The following is a 25,434-nucleotide window of genomic DNA, read 5'->3' on the forward strand; positions in this document are numbered from 1 at the left end:
TTTTATCTTATATAAAAATAATTGTACATATATAAAATTGTGTATATATAATTTATCACATATAATCACCTTTAAAGTATATACTCGCTCTCCTTTTTCGTTAAAATAATACATGAGATACATTTTAGAATGTTTCTTTGTGATATTTTTATAAACACTTCTTCTTCCTCTCACATTCGTTTTCTTTCTAACCATGCATTTGAGAGAGTAAATAATTATTTACAACGGAACGTTTGTGATTCTTATACATAGAATACACAGTAATAAGATACGATAAGATGCGACGCGCGGAGCCAATCACGTTTTTGCTTTTTTATAAAAGAGATAATCTGATTGGTTGTTGTGTCGTGTGCACGTATTGTCGCAATCTTGCGAAGGCGTCATTAGTACTGCATCGCAACGATATCGTTGCAAGTATTGTCAATTTGAAATGATTTCGCGCTGAAAAATTTTTGTTCATACATGTTCTTTTCCTTTGTGCATTGTATTTACTCGTGTCTCGCAATACAAATGTACAGTATTTTGCGCACAGTAAGTATTCTTTTAATACGCTAGAAAAATGAAACTCGATTAATCAATAGATGTATAGTCAAAGTTGATACCGACAGATTTGTATAAAATGCATATATATAGAAAAATCAATCGTCATGGATCTAACATAATGGATGCCATATTTTTGCGTTCCGCATATATTATATAAGACGATTAATTGATTTTTCCATGTATGTGTGTTTGCTTTTTGAAGCTATAAAAAAATCCATTTGAATAATATAACTGATAGAAAGTTGCAGTTGCAAATTCCTTCTTTTCGCTGAACATAATCAATAAGGTATGGATATCAAAATTAGGTATGGATATCTTTATTTTATTCATATCATTTACGCAATATCGAGCTGCTGGTGGTCGCAACCAGCGATTTATTACACTGTTGATTCCAAGAATATAAAAACAAAAAAGTTAAGAATTGTGATCATTAACACTCGAAACGCTAAAAAGACGTGCAAAATTTAGAGATTTATATGAAACATAATTTTTATTACTGTCATTCTCTTATCAATCACTTGCCGGCATTTTTGTTTAAACACAAAGATCGATTCTGGATTGATCTATCGGTCGAGGATCGAGATCATCCTAGATAAAATAAGATTCGATACAGATTCGATCTACATACGTACTTATTATCATACTTATTATCGTACTTATTATCACATTCTAACAGGCTTTGCGATGCCGTGTGACGGACGTAGGCGCGACGACATTCGCCGGTGATTAGCCGGTGATAAAAGTACGCGGCCCAAGAGATGAACAGCCGTACTCGCTGGCAGCGAGTGCGAACGTGTAGGCGTAATGACTGACAATTCCTCCTCGTATGGCCAAGTCAACGTATAGTAAGCACGCAGGCACGATGCACATTGGCGAACGCAACGAGAGCTATCCCGGATAGTCAGCTGGGGTGTCACTTCCGTTGACAGACAAATCACTGTCAGTGCTCACTCGTCGGTTTTATCGTCCGTGACGAGGCTGGAGATTTGTGTGCGATTCACCGGAGGTGGAAAGCGCATTTTCCTAATGTCACGAGGATTTTTCCGAGGTAAATAATGATTTATAGAAAAAGCCGATTATCGCGCCTCGTAAATTGACGCGTCCCGCGTCGCGAGTATGGTTTCATGGTCATTGAAAGTGAATTATAACGATGAAGCGTCAATTACGAATATTAGATGGTAGATATATAGAATATTAGATGGTAGATGTATAGAAAACATCCGTGTTGTCACTGTCATTCATTGCAAGAAGCGTCATTGATGGTGTTAATGTTATTTCCGTTGATAATTATACAATAGGAAGCGCGTAATTATCGCAATCTGTGCAAATGTCATATGCATGTTTGCAGGTAGAAATCATACGTAGACATGTGCGCAACAAAGCACTATCACATGTGCTAAAATTAATTTTAATTAACGAACTTGTAAATTAATTTATCATTAAATAAAAAAAAATTAACAAATTATAGAAGAAATCTTTAGAGTTCATTATATATATAAGTTTTCTTGAAGCATCGAATTTTTAATAATTTTAATAATTTTTAAATAAAAATTCTGTACTTTAGAAGTGTAAAAAGAATTTAATCAAAATACGCGCATTGAAAAATTGAGAACATTTTAAGTAATAATAATAATAATAATAATGATAATAATAGTGCTCTTTAAATCAAATATATATTAATTCGGATTAATAGTTTTTGAATTATTTGATGCAAATTTTATGAATTTAAAATAATCAGTAAATTTCTATTTAATCAAAATATATAATTAGTAATATTCGATATAATTGTCATTTACATAATTAAAAATCTAAATATCTTATTTCTTATCTTGTATATACAACAAGCTAGAAAATATTTAGATAATAATTTAGTTGTATGTGAAATTTATTGTATTTCGTGCAAATAAACACTCCAAATAGGAAAAGTTTATATGTATTCATGATAATCTTGAGGTTACGAGGGAATTATTATTATACCGATAAAAATAGTACTTTTCATATCAACTTCTGTCCATAAAAAATAATCGTACTGATATCGTCAAAGCAACTTTAAATCTGCCTTATAGTACTAATCTCATTCAGTCTAGTGATTAAAACCAATCGCGATTCATGTTGAGCATTTTTAGAGTTTGTTGGATTATCGATTGCAACTATCACGTGTGCAGTTTGTTTTAGATGCAGCGGAGGAAAATTCGTTGGATTATTCAAGTATCGGAAGAACCGCGGCATGTCGAAACCGTCGAGGAGCAAATCTTAAGCACGAAAGGTAAGAATTCAAAAAATAAGATTTCAAGATTTAAAAAGTGATTCTAAATGATTAAAAAAGCAACTGTTAATTTTTTAAAGGCTCTTCGAATGTTATTTAAACAACTTTTGCATCATTAACATTATACGTATCTATTTGCAAATATATCAATTGCGCAAGTCAATTATCTGTAGAGGCTTGCAATTATATATTGTTCGGTTAATGTATAAATGTATTTATTTTAATTTAATTTAATCTAATTCGTGCGCGCTAAAACGAGTAATCATTGTGTGTGTAAAATTACAATTACAATTTAATTGATATATTATGTGATCAAAGATAATCTGTTGAGTAATAATACCAAGATATATAGTTGTCTAATTATAAATTTAGCAATGATTTCATTGAAAACAGCTTATTTATAACAGCAATGTTTAGAATTAAATACGAGATTCTTCATTAGATTGACGTAGATAAATTATTACATATATAAATGAATAATTTTTATGCCAGATCTTTACGCGCGTGAACTTCTGTTTTATGAAGTTTTATTGTAAGCACAATTCCTGAATACAGATATCTCAAGTTGTACATTTGGTCTGATAAGAGAAGGTCGCGATATATACATACGTAATATATTAATCATACTGATTTTTAATTCCGATCTCTTTACGAATTCTTATAAAACTGTCATAAGTGATACATCAAAAACTGAAAAATTCAAAGGATTTAGTTCAATTTGAATAAAATTAGTTCTTTTCTACCTTATCGCGTCTAATTGCAAGTAATAGTATTTTATTCAATCTATCATAAAACGTGATATCACGCATACCGTTTGCGTGATTATAAATAGAAATGATCGGTGCAACATTACGTTTTTGCATCACACTTTATTCGTCGCGCCTTTGTTTATTCATCACTTCACTTTTCAGTATATATATATATGTATGTATATATATATATATATATATATATATATATATATATATATATATTCGATTTAGAACGTCTTCCGTTGTCTGACGCGTAGTTTCTACCTCTTCCGGTCTTCCTATTGTCTTTCCGTGAAATTTCTTTCATTCATTAATTTTCTTATTTCTTCCACCCACTTTTTAGTATAACATCTTTTTGTAGGTGATTACTATCGTCTCTTATATGATAAATTCCTACGGTTTATGGATTTTATTCGCGCTTTTTTTCTCTTGCTTAATTAAATTTACTTTAAACCATGTAAAAAAATATAACGTGCGAAATATTGGTGGCGCCGATAACGTAAATTCACGCTGATATTGAGGCAATTTCGTTTTGTGTACTTAACCGTTAGCAAATAAATCAAGTGACTGCACTCGACGACGGATGTCCCAAGGCGCAATCGGCAATGGTGCATCCGCACGAAAAGAGATCACGCTATCGCTCTTTATCTATAATTTTATTTTTCGATAATATAATAATTTTTCGATAATATAAACCGTTAAAATATTGGCAAAATCTACAATTTAAAGAAAAAGATACTATAGGAAAAGATATTTCTGCAAAGCTTGTGTCAATCGAGAAAAAAAATTCAGATATATAAATATTAATGAAATCTTTTTCGATAGAGATGCATCTTATGAGCTTTATCGCATACATTTTGTGCACACTAATCGATTGTATAAATCTATACGCCAAACGCGGTGTTTGATGCGTCGGCGCTATAACTTGTGGAGAGATCACCCGCAGGGTCGAAATCTAGATACCGCGCAGTGTTGTAACGGGCTGCGTCCCATGAGGTCGTTCCGAGTTATGGAAAGTCAGAAATCCACTCTTATTATAGAAGTTCCCTAACTTCATAGACACGTTGTACTTTCCGTGGATCGCGACTTGAGAATAAGTGTTTGACAAAATGTGCAAAAGCGAGTGAAATGAACATGCTTAGGGGATGCAAAATTCTTCTTAAACTGTATTTGCAAAAATATAATATGTATAGATAGGAAGAAGTTTCTTTGCCAAGTGATGACAAAGATCTCGAGTGATGTTACTTTCCATTAGCAGATGAACAAGCGGATTTGTTGTTTTGTTACCGAGTCAGTAATCGAATTATGATCGTTTTAAATGCTAAGCGTATCATAAATTTTTCCTAATTTTACTGTGCTTTCTACTATAAGTTGATTTTATTCGTAGAAATTTTCATACCGGGTATTAATCAATTTAAAAATTCATGAATAATAGCTACATACATAGTTGTGCAAGAATAAATTTTATAAAAAAAAATTAGAAAAATTTGTATATATTATCAAATTATATAATAAATTGATACGAGATCTAAATATATTTTTATGTCGATTAAATTGACGGTCATTCTATATATCGTTTTATCATAATTGCCAATTTGACTTTGGCCGATTTAAATCACAATGCACGGATGTAATTAATGCGCAGTCAGTTATATCAAGATGACAAATACATACACAGTGATCATTTAATTATAAAAGTAATATATTGCATACATATTTTACTATATATTTCGAATTATTTGGGTATTTAGAGGATTGAAAGTTAACTATGTTATAAAATATCAATTTACATTTCGTAATTATATTATGATATTGAAAATTGATCATAACTTATACAAAATTGACCGTAATATTTAATTGTACCATAGCGTATTATTAATATTATTATTATTATTTCTGTTTTTATATTTATATCAGCTACATCAATTATATAAATGTCGTAATCATTTTTTTAATTATGTTAAGAAATTCGTGTTATCGGTTTGCTATGTATCATAATAATACACATGTCCAAAAGACGTCCAGAGAACATCCAAAAGATAGTCAGGGGATACTTTAAGTCTTCTGGATGTCCTATGGATGATCTCTAGACGTCTTTTGAACATGTGTACTATTAGGATGTGTATTAAAATTTAATCAAATGATTATGAAAAAATATATAGTAGATATATAATTGAGATATAAAAAATCGTGTGGTGAAATATAAATTCTTTTGTAAAACTTTCTATACATCTATATGAAGTTAATAGAAAATGGATGATGATATATGTAAGTATAATCAATGATTAAAGTACATTTTCGTTATTGCACGTTTTTTTTTAAATATATGTGAAATTTTTTTTAAATATATGTTAAATGTATGTGATTCTTATTAATATTAATTTCGTGTGTATTAAGAATGTATGTTTTTATAATTTCACAAATATTCTGAAAAATTCTCTTTCTTTCTGTTTCTTTCTTATTATTTATGATTCGAAATAATAACAAGAAATATGTTGATATATGTGAAACATTTAAAATTTTAATTTGATATTGTCAATTTGGCTGTATTTAGCATAATAATCATTTTCTACCATTCTTTAAAGAGTATCAAAAATACTTGAAGTAGTGCTCACACATTTTACTCGTTAATTTTTGATTCACTGTCTTTTCTTCTAGAAGGACATGTACACAAGATTATCATAAATATGTGCAGCTCATCTTTATGTAAAACCATAAAGAATTGATAAATCTAATTTAACTCTTAACTTGTACAATATAATAATATTATCTTTCTTTTCGCCACGAGTTAAAAAGTAAAGTAAAAGAAATTTAATTTACTGATAAATGTAAAATGTCATAAGTCTTAAAAAAAAAAAAACAGACAAAGATTGCAAAACAAAATTGCGGCAAAATTTGCTTGCAGTTTTATTTAATACGCATTAGTTATTTTTTAAGTTAGTTAAAATACACAATGACTGTTGACAGTGAGAATGTTAGAAAGGATAATAGTGGCACTGTGTGTTTTCGTAAACTATTGTTCTAAGTGGTCTAAATATTTCTACGGTTAACAGAATGTTTATTTTCCCCTGTCAGAAACGATATGCTTGTTTAAAACTTTTCTACATTGCTGAATAAAAATGTCTAAGATAGCAATAAACATCCATAAATTTATCGAAAATTCGAAAAATTTTAAATTCAAATTTAAGAAAAATATTTAAATATTAATTATTATATTATTAAAATTGCAATAAAAATTACTTTGAAAGCGCACTTATATACGTCAATGATGCTTAAATACATTTTAACATTTTAAAAATTATTTAAAATTATTTATAACTATATTCGCTTATAAAAGGTACTATGTTTTGATGAAAGAAATTTTTATTATCATTCGTATTATATTTAGATAGCATTTACGTACAATGAATGCAGCTAAGATAGTAAATTATGAAAATGTTATCGCGAAATGGGAGGAGTGTCATAAAAAGAATGTCATATCGCAGACGTCTCCAGACAAAAATAGAGACATGTTCTTTGAGAATTGAGCGGTAATCTCTTTTGACTCTTTGTGGTCTCATGAGTCTTATAACTTTGGAAATAGAGGATAGTTATCTCCTGAAATTACATGAGTAACACACACATTTTACAGTCAAATTTTCAATCAAAAATTCAGGGACGTGAATCATTATTTATTATCGCAACTTTGTTGAGAGAGATATAAGTTTTATCAATAATTTGATTAATCGATTAAGACTTTTTTGATATTATATTTTATCGTTTATTGTATCATATAAAGTTTTATTTGTGGTATCATATATTTATTTTTATTGATAATTCTTTCGATAAACATATTTCAACAAATAATTTTTCGATAAACAATTATTACTTCTTATGAGATTGTATTCTACATTAAATTAATATTTTGATAATTAAAATTTAAAATCAAACATGATGATGGTATGGCATAATACTGAAATTATATTTAAATTGAATAATAATTAAAAATGAAATGTAAATGTAAATTTTTTAATTCGTAAAAAAATATTTCTTACTCTTTGATATTAAATTATGTTTTCAATTAAATTTTTATCAATATAGATTAAAAATGAGTAATGAATTACTACAGTGCTCTGCATTCTTTACTTCGATATGTAGATATGAATTAAAATGTTTAGAATGTGCACAGAAAAATACTGTTTTAAAATATTGATGATTCGCTTCATATCATTCATAACCACAGTAGTATTAATTGGCATTACTATAAACAGATTCTAGATATGAAATTAATTAAATCTGTGCTCATAATGCGCGAATCAGACATGCAGCCATGCGCAACGTTATCAGTGAAGCCAATTTATAATGACATCAAGATGCTATCTCTGGGTTATTGACACGAGCACTTCCGTGGCACAACACATGCATCTACTATTGAGAATATATATTAGCATTGATACAAAGTGTAGTAGTATCAGTAACAAAGATTAAAATTTCCGATTCAGCATTTCTCTATACGGTTTTAATCTGGATTATTATTAAAATTATTCGAAATTAAAAACTAATACTGATTGAAAACTTTACGGTATAGAATAGAAATATAAAACAGAATTGAATCGAGCATTATAAAATTTGTAAAATTTACTTTAAATATGAAAACCTAAGGCAAATACGTTACAATTTATGAATATGGCTCTTTTACTTTAAATTTTTTAAATGATAAGGGGATGTGTAAAGTTCTCTGAAATAAATTTTTATACAATTTTGTCTCTAAAACAAAATTTAAAAATACATTTTAATATACAAAAGTACAAAATTCCATGCTTATTTATAATTATTTATTTTCTAAGTTTAAGATTGTTTCATGCATATATAATATATATATATATATATATATATATATAAAATTGTTAATACAAAATATTGCTAATTTGTTACACCTATATTTCATATAATGTACGTATGTGAATGTGTAAAAAAAGAATATTAGTGTGCACATATTAATATGTACATAAATTTCTTCTTCTCTCTCTTTCTTATTATGTATCTGCTATTTAGATAATTAATTGTAAATATGAGGTTTTCAGTTAGCAAATCCCAGGGCCCACGTCTATATCTGTTTCATCCGTAGAATACTCCTTCTGCTTTCTGAATTCCTGTTTACCTGTGATCTGTTGGGCCTTATAATCAACGAAGCAGACTGTAAGGCCCAACCTACAATAAAAAGACCGCTTGAAATTATTTACGTTTTATTTACAAAAAATTGCATCGCAGATATCTTTAAAACGTATTATGTAGAAAGTATATGGGTATAATTTTATATCGAAATGAAAGAAATGATGATAAAAAATAACTAAAAATCATACTCGATACAGAGAATAACATTTTTTTTCAGAATATTAAATATCTTTTACACACATATTCTATTACTTTTCTGGATTAATTATCTATAGAGATTAGAGATTTTGCAGATCTAAAAAATTTTCGATTTATACAAATAGATTCACATAAACACATACAAGGAATTATCTTTGTTGACGTCTATTTTATTTCTCTTTCGACTATTTTTTTTTGTTTGTATCAACGGAGATGTGTGTACGATTAATATATATATATATTTTTTTTTCTTTTTTAATTAATTTCTCGTGCGTACTCGAAAAGGCCCACCGTCTTTGGAGAAAGGGGAAATTCTCGCGATTGGAGCAAGTAAGAGGGCAATATACGGCGAAGACGGATGCGCGGCGACACGAAAACGGAGTTACACTGTCGAGATATATCAGGGTGGGAGAAGCTGGGCCTTACAACAAGCCGTCCGAGGTTGCCAGTTCGCTAGTGGCACGGCTGACGCGCGTTGTGTTTGGAGCAGTCGTCGATTGACGTTAGCTCGCGTGAGAGCTTCGTGTCGTTTCGTTGTTCCCCCTGTTCCCCCTTCCCGCGATCAGCGTCGTTCACTTTCCATCCATCGACGTTAGTATAGTAGAACCGCGTCGAAAGATCGCTCGATCGATCGGGATGTCACCAAGTGTTTCATCCTGTCGTCTTCGGCTAAGACGACGGTTGTGAAGGTTGAAACGTCGTCATCTTGTCCGAGAGAGAAAGTTAAAAAGTTAACACGCACGAGCCGCGCGTGCGACGACGAGAAGTGCCTTAATTCGGTATACACATGTTGTGCGTGTGAGTGAATGAGTGTCGTGTACGGATGCACGGTGCCCCTTGACTTGTCAATGCGGAATCAACAAGTGGCATAGCAGCTGAGCGTGTGAGCGCGTGCGCGCGCGCGCGCGCGAGTCCCGATTCTAACCTCCGCGGATCAGCGGCGATTCCTCTCGCTTATTTACGCGCGCTCTGCCACCGCCAACGGCGAGTATCGCGCCGGTGATTAATGTGATCTCGCTGTGTGTGCCCCCCTACCCCGCCCCCGTTTCCTTGCAACGCGTGCCCTTGGATATTACGTTGGCTGCGATCCGGTGTCGGCTACGTCCGAATATCTCAAGATGGAAGTCGTCTATATAGGTGCGTGTATATGCGTGTTTTTTTTATATACCTTACGTATACGTGGTATACATGTGGGTATGTGTGTGGGCGAGTGGATATTGTATGTCGCCGAGTTTCTTACTGCAACGCGACAAGATTCTTTCTTCGTGTGATCATCTTGCGCGTGTGTGCCGTTCGTACCTGGCGAAATCATGCAAATCTCTTTCTCAGGATCGTTTCCATCTTCTACGGCCTTGATCTCGAGCGATCGCGGCAAAATCTGACACGATTCCTGTAGATAAGAGTTCACATATTTTAACAATCTTACATTTTAAACTTGACACGTTATTTCTCGATGATGTGCTTGATAATCGATATTCAATGAGTTCATAATCGTTTCATTAAACCGACGGTTATCGCTTTTTGAGATTTTGCAACAATTATTAGGTTCGGTTCATTAACATTCCAAATCGAACAAAAAAATATGAGCAATCATGAATCATCGAGTAAGCAGACGTTAATTATTTTAACGTTTTCCAGTTTCTTATAAAAAATAATTTTTTATAAAATTATTTAAATAATACTTTTTCATTGACATTTGCCGATACTTGCTTGCTTTCGTTTGCTTGATTTAAACTCGCTTCATATTATTATGACATTCGTCATAATTATCCTATTGACTCTATTTATCAACCATTTATTATAATTTTGACATGTCTTCTCGTATCATCGTGTACAATCATTTATTATTTATGGGTTTCCTTCTGATCTTAATTAGCTGATATTGTTTTGTTGTTTTAATATGTATTTTTTTTAATCATTTTCTCAAACATATTGTTCTTGCGAGAGACATACAAATATTTAAATATGAAATAGAAAGTCTAACATAAGATATATATTATCTATGAATCACACACACACAGTATTAATTAATTTTAGTTTTCAAATTTTATAATCTTATAAAGTATAAAGAAATTCTTTCTCTTTATCTTTCTCTCTTTCTACGTATTTGTATATTTCAATAAATACTTCTAATTTTGATTTCTTTTATATGAAAATTGCACATTTATTATATGTAAATTTGAGAACAAAATAGTTTATGGAAGACCGATGTAAATAAGATATATAAATATTTTAGTTGTATTTTTTTCTAATATTATTTATATATTAATATTATATTTTAGTTAAATTATTTTATTAAGTAATAAATACTTGTTATGTTAATCGTATAAATATTGCATCGTGAAATGTGCCAATTATTTAATTTATTAAATCAAATTTCTTATCTATTATTTATTATCAAATTTATTATCAAATTTCTTATCTATTGTCAAATTTATTATTAAATATCTTTTTTATGTATAAATCGCGCGATTCGACAGTGGGCTATTCTCTTTAATAAATATCTGTCTCTATTAATATTTCTTAGTACAATTACGTGTTCGAGAATAACGTACGTGAGCATCGCGATAATCTGACATTGTCTTTTGTAACAGCATGTTACCGGCTATATATTTAAGCAGTTAACTTACATTTTTCATGTTATTCACTCATACTAAGCAATGATGTTATCTATGTCTATATAACTTATCTTATCTTGAAATTATTTGCGCTCGGGTACTCGGCTAAACATACGTCAGAGAATTGAGAATCGGTATAAGTGTACATATATACATGTTACGAAGGATGCACATAGATAGATAGGACTCATAACCGTTAACAACTTGAGTCTAGCGCGCACGTGCTATACCTTATGCGTGCAGAAGTCGTTGACAATTGGCAAAGTGCGATACGAATTCTTTATTAATTGTTAGATGCGGGGGATATCTTTTAAATTAGATATCTTCTGACATTAAATTAAATTAACGTATTACTAATTGACATAAAAAATATTACAGCTTTTTTTAAAGATCGTTGACGATGTATACAATATGTCATATGGTGTGTGTCTATTAAATCAGTGCAACAAAATATTTAGTTTATATTTGAATTTTGCAAAATCTTTTTAATTATTATCAGAAGACAATTTCTTGGTAATTGATTACGTAGCAGTTGAAAGAGCATTACTTTATGATAAATTATATTTAAATTCGTTTTATATATGATTTATATATTAAATCGCATATAAATATAAGGAAGTTTTACAAATTTCTATTAAGCCGTTATAATAATTATGTGTTGTATATAAATTACATAAGTAATTATCTAATTATATAGATAAAAATATTAATAATATATATTAAACAACACATCAACATACGACGTAATTTCATACATTATTACATACTTGATGAGAATAGATACAATGGGAGTACATATATTCTATGAGGTCGTTATGCTTTTAACGAGATTAATACATTTACTGCAAATTATCTCTTATAATCTATTCTCTCTCTCTCTCTCTCTTTCTCTCTCTCTCGATTACATAATACAGCGTGCTTCATAGAAAAATGACGTTTATGTTATTAAATTATATCAATTTCATTATAATGTACGCTACAAATTTAAATACGTAATCATAAATTATACATATATGTAAAGAGAGAGAGAGAATGAGAGGAAAGGGGAGGAGACGAGAAGGTAAAGATTTCTTATTAAGATTTCTTTAAAATAAATTTAAAAAAATTTATAATAAAATATTTGTACTGGGAGGAGGGAGTAAAATTTGATTGTCATAATCCTTTCTTAAATCAGGATAAAAATTCATTACATCATGATGTTAACGATTCCACTTAAATGCATCAATTATATTATCGATTGGATTAGTTGCTTCCACCCGACTATAATGAAATAAAATGACATTAGGTAGATCCCGACTATAATGAAATGAAATGACATTAGGTAGATCCCGTGCGTCTCTAAATAGATATGTCTGGTATCTGTGATGTGATCGTCGTGTGAGAAAAGTAGAATGTATCGCGTTCTATATGCGAGCTCTTGATAATTTCGCTGGCCACCACACCCATTGACGTAGTTAAATACTCTCACGAGAACACGCATTGACTTTATTCGGTCCCATCAGAACGCTTGACCCGCGAAACCTTTCGTAGTGCCTGGTTAGGGCCAACGACACGCACTCTCCTCCAACAGAGGAGAAGTGTGCCATGCTCGTGCAGCCGGTGGTAGTCCGCATTGTCAGCTCGTTTAAACAATTGTTCATGCTACGCAGCCGGCTTGTTCGCTTAGCATATACGGTGCTCCCAATGTATGCGCCATGGAATTGAAGGGATTCACTCAGTGACGCATTTACATTTTTGTCGTTCTAAGCATTTTGATCTTTGGATATCTGAACGAATATACGGTTAAAAAGGATTAATATTTTATATAATTATAATTACCGTCAATTTTCAGCTAATCATTTTTACTAAGAAAAAACAATTTTTATTTTATTTTAAATAAAATTATCATAATAATACGTATGATATATGGGTGAATTATCTCAAAAACTTTTAAAATCGATAAATGATTTGTTAAAAATTTTACCATCCTGGATATTGATTAATATTTTAAACGCATATTATGTATTAAAATTCCCTAAGAAAAATTACTGTGACATTATATTTTCAATTATTTTGCTAAGCAGGAAACTATATTTTATTTCGTTTTCTTTCATATGAATCGCATTTAATATGAAGCGAGATTCAGACGACTTTTAGCATTAATGATATGCGTGTAAAAATATTACGTACGTATATAATCTCTACTTAGTGTCACACGCAGCGCTAAATACAGTCATCGGATTCTGGATTTTATTCCTCTTATATGAAGACTGCATCCATTGCCAGCATGGGGTAAAAAATAGTTAACTGCATTTAACTCGCTAAACGCGCAGCGAAAATGCAAGTTGAATTGGCTGAAAGATTAACTGGTGATAAACGGCGCGTTGCGGCGTTCGTTCGATTAGGTTGATTGGTTTTTTGCGTGCGAATTTGCACTTTTCACAAAAACCAATCGCATTACTTCGGCAAAGCAATATAAAATGTATAATCGATTTTTTTCGCTGAATAAGCGATAGATGCACATCGAATTCTTTTTTTTTCTATCATTTCGATTCTCCTTGTTTTTCTCATTTTCCATTTAATAAAGAGGGAAGGAATGTTTTTGAATCTGCTTCCAAAAAAGACTTAAAAAAACATTTGCAGATCAATACCTCGATAATTTTCAGTTATTTTTATTCGCGAATTCCAGTAAAACAAACGGCGAATTTTATCGGTTTATACTAAACAATTAGATTAACTTGGGATAAAAGATATTTCTTTACATTTTAGTCGATAATATGACGGAAAAAATAGCACAACTTTAGCGACTGATAGAGATTTCGCTCTGATAGTGATATTGCAAAATAAATATAATTTTTAAGCACATACGTGAAATCATTACATATCTGTTATTCACTTCACAGTTAAAAGTGGTCGTTAGATTATTTAATCAAATAAATATTTTATATTATAGATTGACACTAAAAGCGAATTTTATTGTCAAAGTTGTTAAAAAAGACTTGGAATTGAGACTTTTTTTAGACTTGTTTTTTTTCGTCGAAGAAGCCTTCTAATAGCAAAGTTATGTACGTGTGTGTATGTGTATAAAAAATTATTGATGCAAAGAATAAAATCATTAAAATAATCTTTTTTGGTTAAATAAAATATTATTTGGAAAAATAATTCTTTTCGCGAGATTTTTCTCGAGACACGTTCAATTTTTTTCCTTAAATTCTCTTGATAAATAATTTGACGATTTTAATAAGAAAAAAATATGCATGCATTAATTACAACTAAAACTACTAAAAAAATAGTATAGCTTTTCGATCCGTCAAAATAGATATTTCTTTCTCTTTCTTTAAGTGTCGAAACACACAATTAAAAACAGAATATTTTGCAATATTAGAGAGCGAAAGCTAAAAAATGCACTGTATTGATCGCTGATATATTCGAAAGTTTTCATAACTGGAAAAAGGAGAAGATGGTTTTATAGCAGTTAGTTAAGTTTAGCGGTAACTTCTGATGGCTAGTACTATTTTCCCGACAAAGTGTGTTATTGACATGTTAACGGTGTTATATGTTGCGAACTTGCGGTTCGTTCAACCCTCGCGATTGTCGGTTATGCGAACGCAGCTTTCATCCCGTTAGCAATTCAACGCAATGAGCGATTATCGCATCAAATGTGCGATACGTATTCTTATTTTTTATTGTTTTATAGAATAAAGCGCTGATTTCCCGATAAAAACTTATATCTCTATTTTTTAATGACAATTTCTTTAGATATTTAATTTTTTTTCCTTTGTAAACTCGTCACATAACTTGATGTATAACTTCTCATTTAAAATAACTAAATTTACGTTAGATACGTCATAATGTTTTTAACATATCACATCATTATTTTAATTTTATAAATAATTCGTATTATGGTATCAAAGATATAATTGAGATTCAAAAGATTAAGTTAAATGAAGATATGGAACGATATATAAAGATATATACGATTAATAAAGATATTAATACTTTACCGATATGAAAGACAAGCTGAAGACAAAAGTTATAAAAAATGCACTGCTAAACAAGTATAGAATCTGTCTTGAGTGAAAATTAAATATCTAATCGAAATATAATTTTGTTCGAGATTCACAAATTCATTAAAGTTTGGATCTGTGATAATAATGCTCTAATTGTGTTTAATTATATTTTCTTGGATATTTATGACTTTCTTTAAAAAGATAGAAAGAGATAATTAAAGTTAAAAATAAAATATACATCAAAAATATGTTATAAGAAAGATAGAAAAAAAGAACAATTAATTAATGATGACACGAAGAATAATAATATAAATATACATTTTATTCATTGCTAGAATTAAAATATTGAAATTGTAATGTTAAAACGCAAATGTATATAGAATTGTATGAGATATTAAAATATAATTTTTTATGAACAAGTGCATTTTAAACTGCACATTCATACTGCATATGTGCTAATTTATAGCAAGGCAAAGTATTTACAGACACACAAGTTCTCTGTTTGCTTAATGGCGGTATGCTACCGTTTATACTGCATGCTTTGAAAGAAAACGAGCGGATGTGCGTACCTAAACAAAGTTGTTAAATGTAGAACAAATTATAATAAATATTTTTTTAACCAATTTGACATAAAATACACTCTATTATAAAACAACGACAATAATAGTATGCTTAATGATAAGTTTAAATAAAGATCATTAAACTTTGATTTAATTTTTTTTTCCTTAATATCAATCTTCTATCTGTATTTTAATTTCTTTAATTGTGTCCTTTTAAGATCTTTATCGGATTAATTATTCTCATTAAATATATTGGTAAACGTGTCAGTGTTGTTTCTCATTTTCTTTTTGCAAACAGGAGAAATCACTTTATACACACACACACACATATATATATATATATTTAATCCTCGGTATAATACAATAAGATTCTTTAACAGAAGATATAATGTTCAGAGGAAAAAGAAATCGTCGAATCCAGATCTTGTTGCGCCATATTCGGGAATGTCACATTTTCACAGGGCTGGGCGAAGATATTTATTGCCCTGAACATAAAATTACACTACAATTAATTTTGCATATTTTTATATACTAATCCCAAAGTATACTTTTTCGCAAAAGTCATCAGTCACGAGTCATCATTAACTGTATATACAATTTTAACTGTAATACAATTTTATATATATTTTTTCGTATATTTTTGCAAATTGAGTTTATTGAGTATATTTATTATTGCATAAGATTTCAATCAATCACTGATTAATATTAGGTTTGAATTCATTAGTTTCACGTTCCATCATTTTTCATTACATGCATAGAAGCATGTTAGAAGAAATTACACGCAGTATATTTTTTATTAAATTTTAATCCAAAAGTGTGATATAAAAATATATATATAAAATATAAAAGAAAATAAAAGATGTTACGTTTTGATCACGTTTCTGTACATAAAATATTATATAATAATATAAAATATTATATAATAATATAAATGCGAAAGAAAAAAAATTTAATCTGTTTTTAGTGACAATCTTGTTAATTTTAATGACAGCATTTTCCTAGTCATTCTGACTTTTCGAGATAAGCTAGAGGACAACCAAAACCCGCACGAAATAGACTGTCTTTTGCTTACATCGAATTTACGACTTACTTTAGGAAAACGTGATCACCATTTACGATTTCTTTTCGTTTGCGTGTTCCGCATGTAAATTACGTTTCTTGAGAGATAAATATACGTTCATTCATTCATTCATTTATTCGCAAACGACTTTGTCGGTTAATGTTTTTCTTAAGACTTGTTAAAATGCGCGATTGACTATGGAATGACTTTCAGATTCCAAGTAAAAGCTTCATGTTGTCACTTATCACATACATTGGCAGTGTGTTGTGTTTATTGCGGAAACTTTTTTACATTTTTCCGGATTAACATAAGATTCGTTTTAAAAGTGTACGATTATTGGACGATACTATAGAATGCATATTAAGGATTTTTCCGAGTATATTTGATAAGTTGATAAGAATTATAATTTGAAAGTTACTATTGGCAAGGCAAAGTCTCTTCTTCTATTGCAATGTGCGATCGCGAATTGTTTCTACGTGGCGCTAATTTAATATGCAACGATGCAAGAGTGCACGTGTCTACGCTTATCTAAATATAATTTTTCAGGCGTGTCAGTATGCTGGAAGGATATTTTGCGAACGTGCGGGAGTAGCGACTCCAGATTAATAAACATTCTGAAATGTGCGAAAGCTGACATCATCTATCATTCTATTTTTATCGACATTGCCGATATTCGTGGCTTCCTTATAAGCCGGTTGCATCACGACCATGAAATCACCATACGATCAATTCCGTCACTCTATGCGATAGATGACAATTATGCGTAGAATATTCATGCGCTTAATAATCCTATAAAATAAACAGGTGCTATTTACAATATATCGTGAATTTCTACTGGTCGACCTAAATTTTGAGAGTTTACTGCTCAGTCATCGGGGTCAACTAATGTCAACGTGATAGATAGCGATGAGCTGCCGTTGCTGCGTTGGCAATAATTCTATGAGAGACTAAAACCGTCAGTGGATCAATGACTGTTGTTCCACTTAATGCATTATAAATTGCTACAGTATCTCAACCATTAAAGCGCGAAACGAATAATTGAGAATCTCAGAGACAAAGTGACGTTTCTGTTAATTAAATATTAATTTTCCTTGGAATATATATAAACTATTATGAAATAAATATATCCTTTTAATTTTCAAAAAAAAACAGTTTGCTTCTAAATTTCGAAATTTTTAGTTATTTTTTCAAGAGTGACATGATAAAATAATTGCAAACTTTAATTTTTGACTAAAACATTTTAACTTTAATTTTTGATTATAATGCAATAATAAATCTACATTAATTTATTAAAGTTAACATCTCAACATTCGAAAAAATTAAATTTTTATATGTCATTTGATTGCGCACTATATTATATATGCTGTTTTTTAAATTTCTCTACTTGCATTCATTTAGAAAGATAGTTATTTAAAAAAATTTAGGAAGAACATTAACTTCACATCCCTAATCCCTCAATTCTTTACAATATCATTTTTAATTAACATAATCAAATTTTTACTTACCGTAAGTTAAATTTTTAATGAAAAATGTTTAATAGGAAACTCTTGAAAAGCCTTTATATTAGGCTTTATTTCATCTATCAAATGAATTAAAAATTTTTAATTATTTAATTTGATAGGTGCAATATTCAATATACATATTTTCATTTGCACATATATTGATGTAATATTATTTAAATATGCTAACACAAATAAAATTCAAAGTAATGATTATAGTACAATTGATATTCAGAGTAATTTGTACATATATATGTTTATCAGATTTTATAATATTATTTGACGTAAGATATTATCTATTTAATATTTAATTTATATAATATTGCGTTTTACACACAATATTAAGCATTGTGTATGTGTGTGTATGTTTTCAATGCAATCTTTTTCTTAAAATATTTTAAAATAAGTGAATTCTAAATATTTTATTACAACGATTAATAATAATGTTGCAGATGAGCGAGAAGATGTACAGAAGAAAACGTTCGCCAAATGGATAAATTCGCAGCTTCTTAAGGTAAAAGATCCATACTTCATATTCGAGGAGTATCTTATCACTGCTCACTTGTTATCATAGTATTACGAGGAGTAGTTTCGCTCTTAAACCTGTTTATGCATGGAATGTAACAAATACCTACTTGTCACATGTGTTCGTTTCTATATTCGTTATCTGCATCATACACGATGTAATAACTTGTCGAGAGATACTCCTTCGGAGAAAGAATGCGAGAGACGGATGTTTAATCTGTCTTACTTTCTGCAGAATCATCACGAGCCGATCAGCGATTTGTTTGTGGATTTACGAGATGGAAATCGTTTGTTATCCCTCTTGGAAGTGCTCACTTCTAAAACTTATGTAAGTATGTCGCAAACTTATCTCGGCTACAATAATCGTTTAGCGGTGATCCATAATTTTGCACAAGTTTTTCCGTGTCATACTTGAAAGCGCTGTTAAATCGCAAAGCCAATCATTAGAATATCTTTTATGTTAGCTTCAGGCGCTTTCTAATAAAATTATTCCTCATACATCTCACGTCAGCACATGCACACATTCACGTTAGCGAATTGCGAGCAGGTGCACGTGCATCGGGAATATTTGCATAAGAGTGCATGATTATGAATACGCGGTAGGCGTAAGAATGTTCCATTCTCGAGATGTATATAGCACCCCGGCATTTGTATTACCCTACGCAGGTGTTCTCTTTCATCGTTGAAATTTATTTTGTACAATGGGTATAGAATTGGTCGTAATGTAAGGATTATATTAAAACAAGTTGCGCGAGAAGGCCCAGTTAATTTTATCTTATTTTTTTAAGTGAAACAATACATATTGTTTGTTACAGAAAAGAGAACGCGGTCGAATGCGAGTGCATCATCTTAATAATGTTAACAAAGCATTGCAAATTCTTGAGCAAAATAATGTAAGTACAAATATAAATAATGTGTAAATAATGTAACTACAGCATTTATTATTATTATTATTATGTTTGCAAGCATGCTATATTGTTAAACAAACTCAAACTATAAAACAAATTACGCGAAATATTTTAATAGAAAAAAAGTGTTTAATAAATAAAGATTTTGGCGTGTAAATATATAAATAATGCTACACAATAATATATAATATTTTAGGTGAAACTTGTCAATATTAGTAGCAATGATATTGTTGATGGTAATCCGAAATTGACACTTGGTTTGGTGTGGAGTATTATTTTACATTGGCAAGTAAGTTCGATGGTTACATACATGATATATGATTTTCACTTAAATATTAAATATGTTATATACAGATTAAATATATTAAATTATATTAAATTATAATAAAATTACTTTTATTTTGTTACGTGATTTAATATGTTATTCGTTATGATTCAAAATGTTATTCAACCTTTGTCATATATGATATACATATTTATTATATATACTTGTATCATTATTATTAACTTTTTCATTAATGTGTTTCATCAGGTACATTATCATTTGAAAGATTTGATGACAGAATTACAACAAACCAATTTAGAAAAAACACTTCTTGCATGGTGCCGTCAAAATTCCCAGGTAAAAATGATATAGATACGTATTGTTAAAAATAAATTAAAGCAGGCATATTTATTTTTATATGCAATATCGCTTTTTTCAGAATTATCCTGGTGTTGATATTAAAAATTTTACAACATCTTGGTCGGATGGATTGGCGTTTAATGCAATCTTACATAGATGGAAACCTCATTTGTTTGACTTTAATAATATCGCGCGTAAACATCCAAATGCTAGATTGGATCACGCTTTTCGACTTGCACAAGAACATCTTGATATCGAACGTCTTTTGGATCCTGAAGGTTATTTAATTTAATACATATATATCACATTAATATTAACAATATATAGTATTAACAAAATTAATTTTTTAGTTTTCCCTAGTTTTATATATTTGAAAGATAAAATTTTACATAATTGTCTTTTGCATTTTTTAAATTTTCTTATTTTATTTTTATTATAAATATGCAAAAAGTTATTAACTCTATCAGCTTATATAATAACCCAATGTTTATTTTATGAGTAATATTTCATTACAGATGTCAATACTTCAGTACCAGATAAAAAATCCATAATGATGTACGTTATGTGTCTCTTTCAATCCTTACCACATTCTGGGGATGATGTTGGCGAACTGGATCTTTCAATCGCAAGTGACAGTACTCCAGTCAGTCCAGTTACAACACCAGGAACAGAGGTATATGAATGGTAGTTTAACTAAAGAAAGCAATAGAATTATAACATATCAGTCGTGTGTAAAAAAAATATTAAATTTGCAGAATACTTTATCGTTCAGCAATTTCGGATTGCCAGCTTCCCGTCCGATAAGTTTGGCTACAAATGTTTCTGTCGAGCTTGGCGGTTATCAGGTCGCGCTTGAAGATGTTCTAACATGGCTTTTGGAAGCAGAGGATAAATTGAATCATGCCCCCGAGCCAGGCTCGACTCTAGACATATTGAAACAACAATTTCACGAACACGAAACCTTTTTGATGGAATTATCTGGTCATCAAGACGGAGTAGGAACTGTTCTAGAGGAAGGTGCAAGATTATTAGCTGAAGGCGGATTACATAAAGATGAAGAACATGAAGTGCGTGTGCAAATGTCCTTACTGAATTCTCGATGGGAAGGACTTCGAATGCGTGCTATGGAAAGACAAACCAAAATTCACGAGGTTTATACATTTCGTTAATGAAAATAATTATAAATATATTAGATTTAAATATATGATAAAAATATATTAGATTATAAATATATTAGAATTATACATTTCGTTAATGAAAATAATTATAAATATATTAGATACGAAAAAAACTTATACTGATATTTAATTATATTTTGCGAATATATTATATCGAATCTGTGATTATTTCTAGGTCTTAATGCAAATGCAACAGACACAGTTAGATGCACTGCGACAATGGCTGACAAAAATGGAAGATCGGATTTCTTTGATGGCAGCAACTGAAATAAATCCGTCAACTCTCGAGGAGCAAATGAAACATTTGAACGAATTGGAACAAGATATTCAGGCACAACAAGACATAGTCGATGGTATGAGAAATATGGTAGTGGTCGTGGACGAAGAAAGTTCTGAGACAGTTTATGCTCAAATGGAAGATCAATTGTCCGCTCTTGGTGAACGTTGGAGTCACATTTGTCAGTGGAAAGAAGAACGACGCCAGCGATTGGAATCCCTGTCTATGCTTTGGCAGAGTATTATTGATGATTATAAAAGACTGGTAGCATGGTTAAACGAAATTGAAATTACGTTAAAGCAAATGGAAGCTAATCCAGCATCTGAATTTGGTGAAGTACTAGACAGAATAAGAAAGTTGCAGATTCTTAAAGCAGAAATGGATATAAATCAGAAAAAATTAATGTCTTTACAAGAATCAATTCAGGATTTAGATGGCAATAGCTCATCTTCAGATTACGCGAATATTTTGGAGAAGATTGAAAACTTGCAAGATCGATGGGAAGCTGTTGGACAAATCATGGAGGTTCAATCTCAAAGGGTAATTTAAATATAATATCCCACTATGAAATTCATTTTATAAACTAAATATGTTCCGCTTCTTGAATTCTTGAATAATAACTCACGTTTATGATATTACATTAGATAACAAACTCTGGATTTGAATTTGATTTAAAGTCCGAAGAAAGCATAACAACTATTAAAGGAAATGAATGGATGTCTGAAACGGTAACAAGTATAGCATACAAAGAAGAGATTACTGCAACAGTATGTATATTTTTCATTTTTTAAAATTATGTATCTTCTAAATCCGATTTTCGTTAAATATTCTTATTTTTTCAGTCAACGCCACATAGTGATTCAAAGAAGCGTCGTGTGGATAGCTCCACTAAACACGAGTTTGAATCGGCATTACTTCATTTATATAAATGGCTAGATTATGTTGACTTAGAAATTAGTCGTTCAGAAGGAGTATTCGATGAATTAAGCGTGGAAGAGAAGAAAGTTGTTTACAAAGATACTCTTGTAGACGTGGAATCTCATAAGAATGAATATGATAAAGTTCTTGAAATTGGTAAACAACTTATCGATGAATTAAAGAACGCAAACGAGTCCATTGAAGAAGAAGAATCCAAAATTAAGGACATACAAAATTGTTGGATAGCGACAAACAATCGTTTGCAGGAAATAAAGAAGCGGATAGATTATCTGGAAGAAGTAAAGAAATTCCGGACTGAACTAGCCAGTTTAAATCTAATGTTGGAGAGTTATACAAAGTGGTTTGATACAAATAAAGAAAACAATCAAATAGAACCATTCAGAGTAAGCTAAAATATTGCTTTAAGCTAAAATAAATTGAATCATGCCCCCAATATGCTTTTTACAATTTAATGTCTTTAACATCAGTATATATATCTTTAATTAAATATTAAAGATATATATATATATATATATATATATATACATATATATTTAATATTTACATTTTATATATTTTTATATATAATAACTATATATTTTAATTTTAAATTTCATTTAGGTTAAAATGAAATCAATGAAGTCACATGATGAGCGCATAAAAAATATGCTTGAGAAAGCAAATGAACTGTCAGAAAATCAAATTGCGATTACAGAAAGTAGTAATGTGGATTTGGACATAAAAGCATTTTCCACTAATTGGGAAAAATTATACACCATGTAAGTATTATTCAAGATATATATATATTTGTATACTTTTTGTACATTTCATTAAAATATACAATATTTTCAGGTTATCGGATCGATTAACTGAAGTAAATAATGCTATCGATCGAACACCACCTAAAAAGTACACTGAGGCAGTCACTAGTTTGATGTCATTTATCAACAATATCGAAGGTGTTCTATTGTCAGAACATGTAGTTATATCTGATGAAAAAATTATGGAAGAGCAAATAGAAAGATTTAAAGCTATACAAAGTTCATTAAAAGAACAAGAACAAACTTTCAAATATGTTAATTCCACTGGACAAGATCTCATAGCGAAGATAAATGATGATTCTTTAGGACAACGGCTTAAAGATGAATTGCAAGACTTGAATACTAAATGGAGTGATATTCCTATCATTTTGGAAGAAAAACAACAGAGTCTTGTCAAAGGTAAATAAAACAAAGATACTTATTATATGTAATATGCTAAAAAAATTATTTGTTTAAATTTGTGGCTTATATTTTATTTAACTATTGTAATTTATATTATGATTGTATAATAAATATTTATTATTAATGTAAAATAATTTTTTAGATATTGCAACTTCGCAAGCGTTTAGTACTGAACTTTCTACACTTGAAGCTTGGTTGGAAAAGTCATCATTATATCTAGAGGATTTATCTAAAGCGGACATTACAGATAATGTTGAAAATATTCAGCATAAATTAGGGCAAATTCGTTCGTTTTCTCAGGAAATAGACAAAACAAAACCACAGATAGAAGCACTTCGAACATCGGCAAATGCAATACTCGAGAAATCTGAAGCTAATTTTGCAAATCTATTAAATAGCAAATTACATACTATAGCGTATAAATGGAATGATATTCTCGATGAGACTAGAAGTTTAAGTGACAAATATGAGAGTGCTTTAAAGAAGAATGATGATGTAAGTATATACAATTCTTATAAAAGAATTCACAAATGTAAACGCTTGTTGTATAATAATTCTGTTTTATTAGATTATAAATGGTATAGAAGATTTCACAAAGTGGTTATCGAGTTTAGAAAAAGATATCCCTGTAGATTCGAGAATAACATCTTCAGTTGAACTTTTTCAAGTGCGTGGTCGATATCAAGCACTGAAAGACAAAGTTGACAAACGAGTGGAAGAGTTCAGAAACTTGAATGAAATAGGAAATGATAAATTATTAAGTTCAGAAGGAGCATCCGTGCAAGAGTTGGGTAGACGCTTTACTTTCTTAAATGCACGATGGACCGACGTTACAGATCGCATATATGAACACTACAGACATTTACAAAATGCTAGTCATGAATACGGGGAATTTCGGGCTTTAGTTGCGCAGGAAAGCGATTGGTTAGATAAGTTAGATAAACGATTAAAAAAATCACCTAAAACTGCTGCAGATGCAGAAGAAATATCAGAAGAACTTGATGTAAGTAAATCATCCAGTTTAAACATGTAGTGTGCTAATTGCCTCATAATTTAAATATGAAATAATTTTAATTAAAAGAATAAATTGTGATTTAAAGAATTAATTTCTTTATATTTATTTTGTGTAAAATTTAATTAT

The 25,434-nt window shown here is 30.0% G+C and overlaps 2 protein-coding genes across 10 annotated transcripts in view; one reads left to right on the forward strand and one right to left on the reverse strand.

The window, feature by feature from the left end:
• LOC105258997 (H/ACA ribonucleoprotein complex subunit 3) overlaps window positions 1-223 on the reverse strand; it is an 886-nt gene extending 663 nt beyond the window's left edge. Inside the window, exon 1 of the mRNA XM_011270640.3 lies at window positions 70-223. Within this exon, the coding sequence (XP_011268942.1) occupies window positions 70-195 (126 nt within the window). The 5' untranslated portion in view covers window positions 196-223. The remainder of the gene's footprint in view (window positions 1-69) is intronic.
• A 1,040-nt stretch (window positions 224-1,263) lies between these two features.
• Window positions 1,264-25,434, forward strand: part of LOC105258998 (dystrophin, isoforms A/C/F/G/H) — a 426,695-nt gene continuing 402,524 nt past the window's right edge. For 4 of the 9 annotated variants that reach the window (XM_011270641.3, XM_011270647.3, XM_025415317.1 and 1 more), the window contains exons 1-17: window positions 1,265-1,591; window positions 2,709-2,809; window positions 19,092-19,153; window positions 19,400-19,492; window positions 19,980-20,057; window positions 20,269-20,361; window positions 20,605-20,694; window positions 20,777-20,975; window positions 21,213-21,370; window positions 21,453-21,848; window positions 22,051-22,692; window positions 22,797-22,919; window positions 22,995-23,474; window positions 23,692-23,849; window positions 23,923-24,290; window positions 24,436-24,788; window positions 24,862-25,296. In XM_011270641.3, coding sequence (XP_011268943.1) covers window positions 2,719-2,809; window positions 19,092-19,153; window positions 19,400-19,492; window positions 19,980-20,057; window positions 20,269-20,361; window positions 20,605-20,694; window positions 20,777-20,975; window positions 21,213-21,370; window positions 21,453-21,848; window positions 22,051-22,692; window positions 22,797-22,919; window positions 22,995-23,474; window positions 23,692-23,849; window positions 23,923-24,290; window positions 24,436-24,788; window positions 24,862-25,296 — 3,819 coding nt within the window. In that variant the 5' untranslated portion in view covers window positions 1,265-1,591; window positions 2,709-2,718. Of the gene's footprint in view, window positions 1,592-2,708; window positions 2,810-9,365; window positions 10,051-19,091; window positions 19,154-19,399; window positions 19,493-19,979; window positions 20,058-20,268; window positions 20,362-20,604; window positions 20,695-20,776; window positions 20,976-21,212; window positions 21,371-21,452; window positions 21,849-22,050; window positions 22,693-22,796; window positions 22,920-22,994; window positions 23,475-23,691; window positions 23,850-23,922; window positions 24,291-24,435; window positions 24,789-24,861; window positions 25,297-25,434 lie in introns of those variants that run through there. The other 5 variants (XM_011270646.3, XM_011270642.3, XM_011270648.3 and 2 more) reach the window with 5 other exon arrangements.

The sequence above is a fragment of the Camponotus floridanus genome, unplaced genomic scaffold (genome assembly GCF_003227725.1).
Source record: "Camponotus floridanus strain SB8 unplaced genomic scaffold, Cflo_v7.5 scaffold12, whole genome shotgun sequence".
Lineage (NCBI taxonomy): Eukaryota > Metazoa > Arthropoda > Insecta > Hymenoptera > Formicidae > Camponotus > Camponotus floridanus.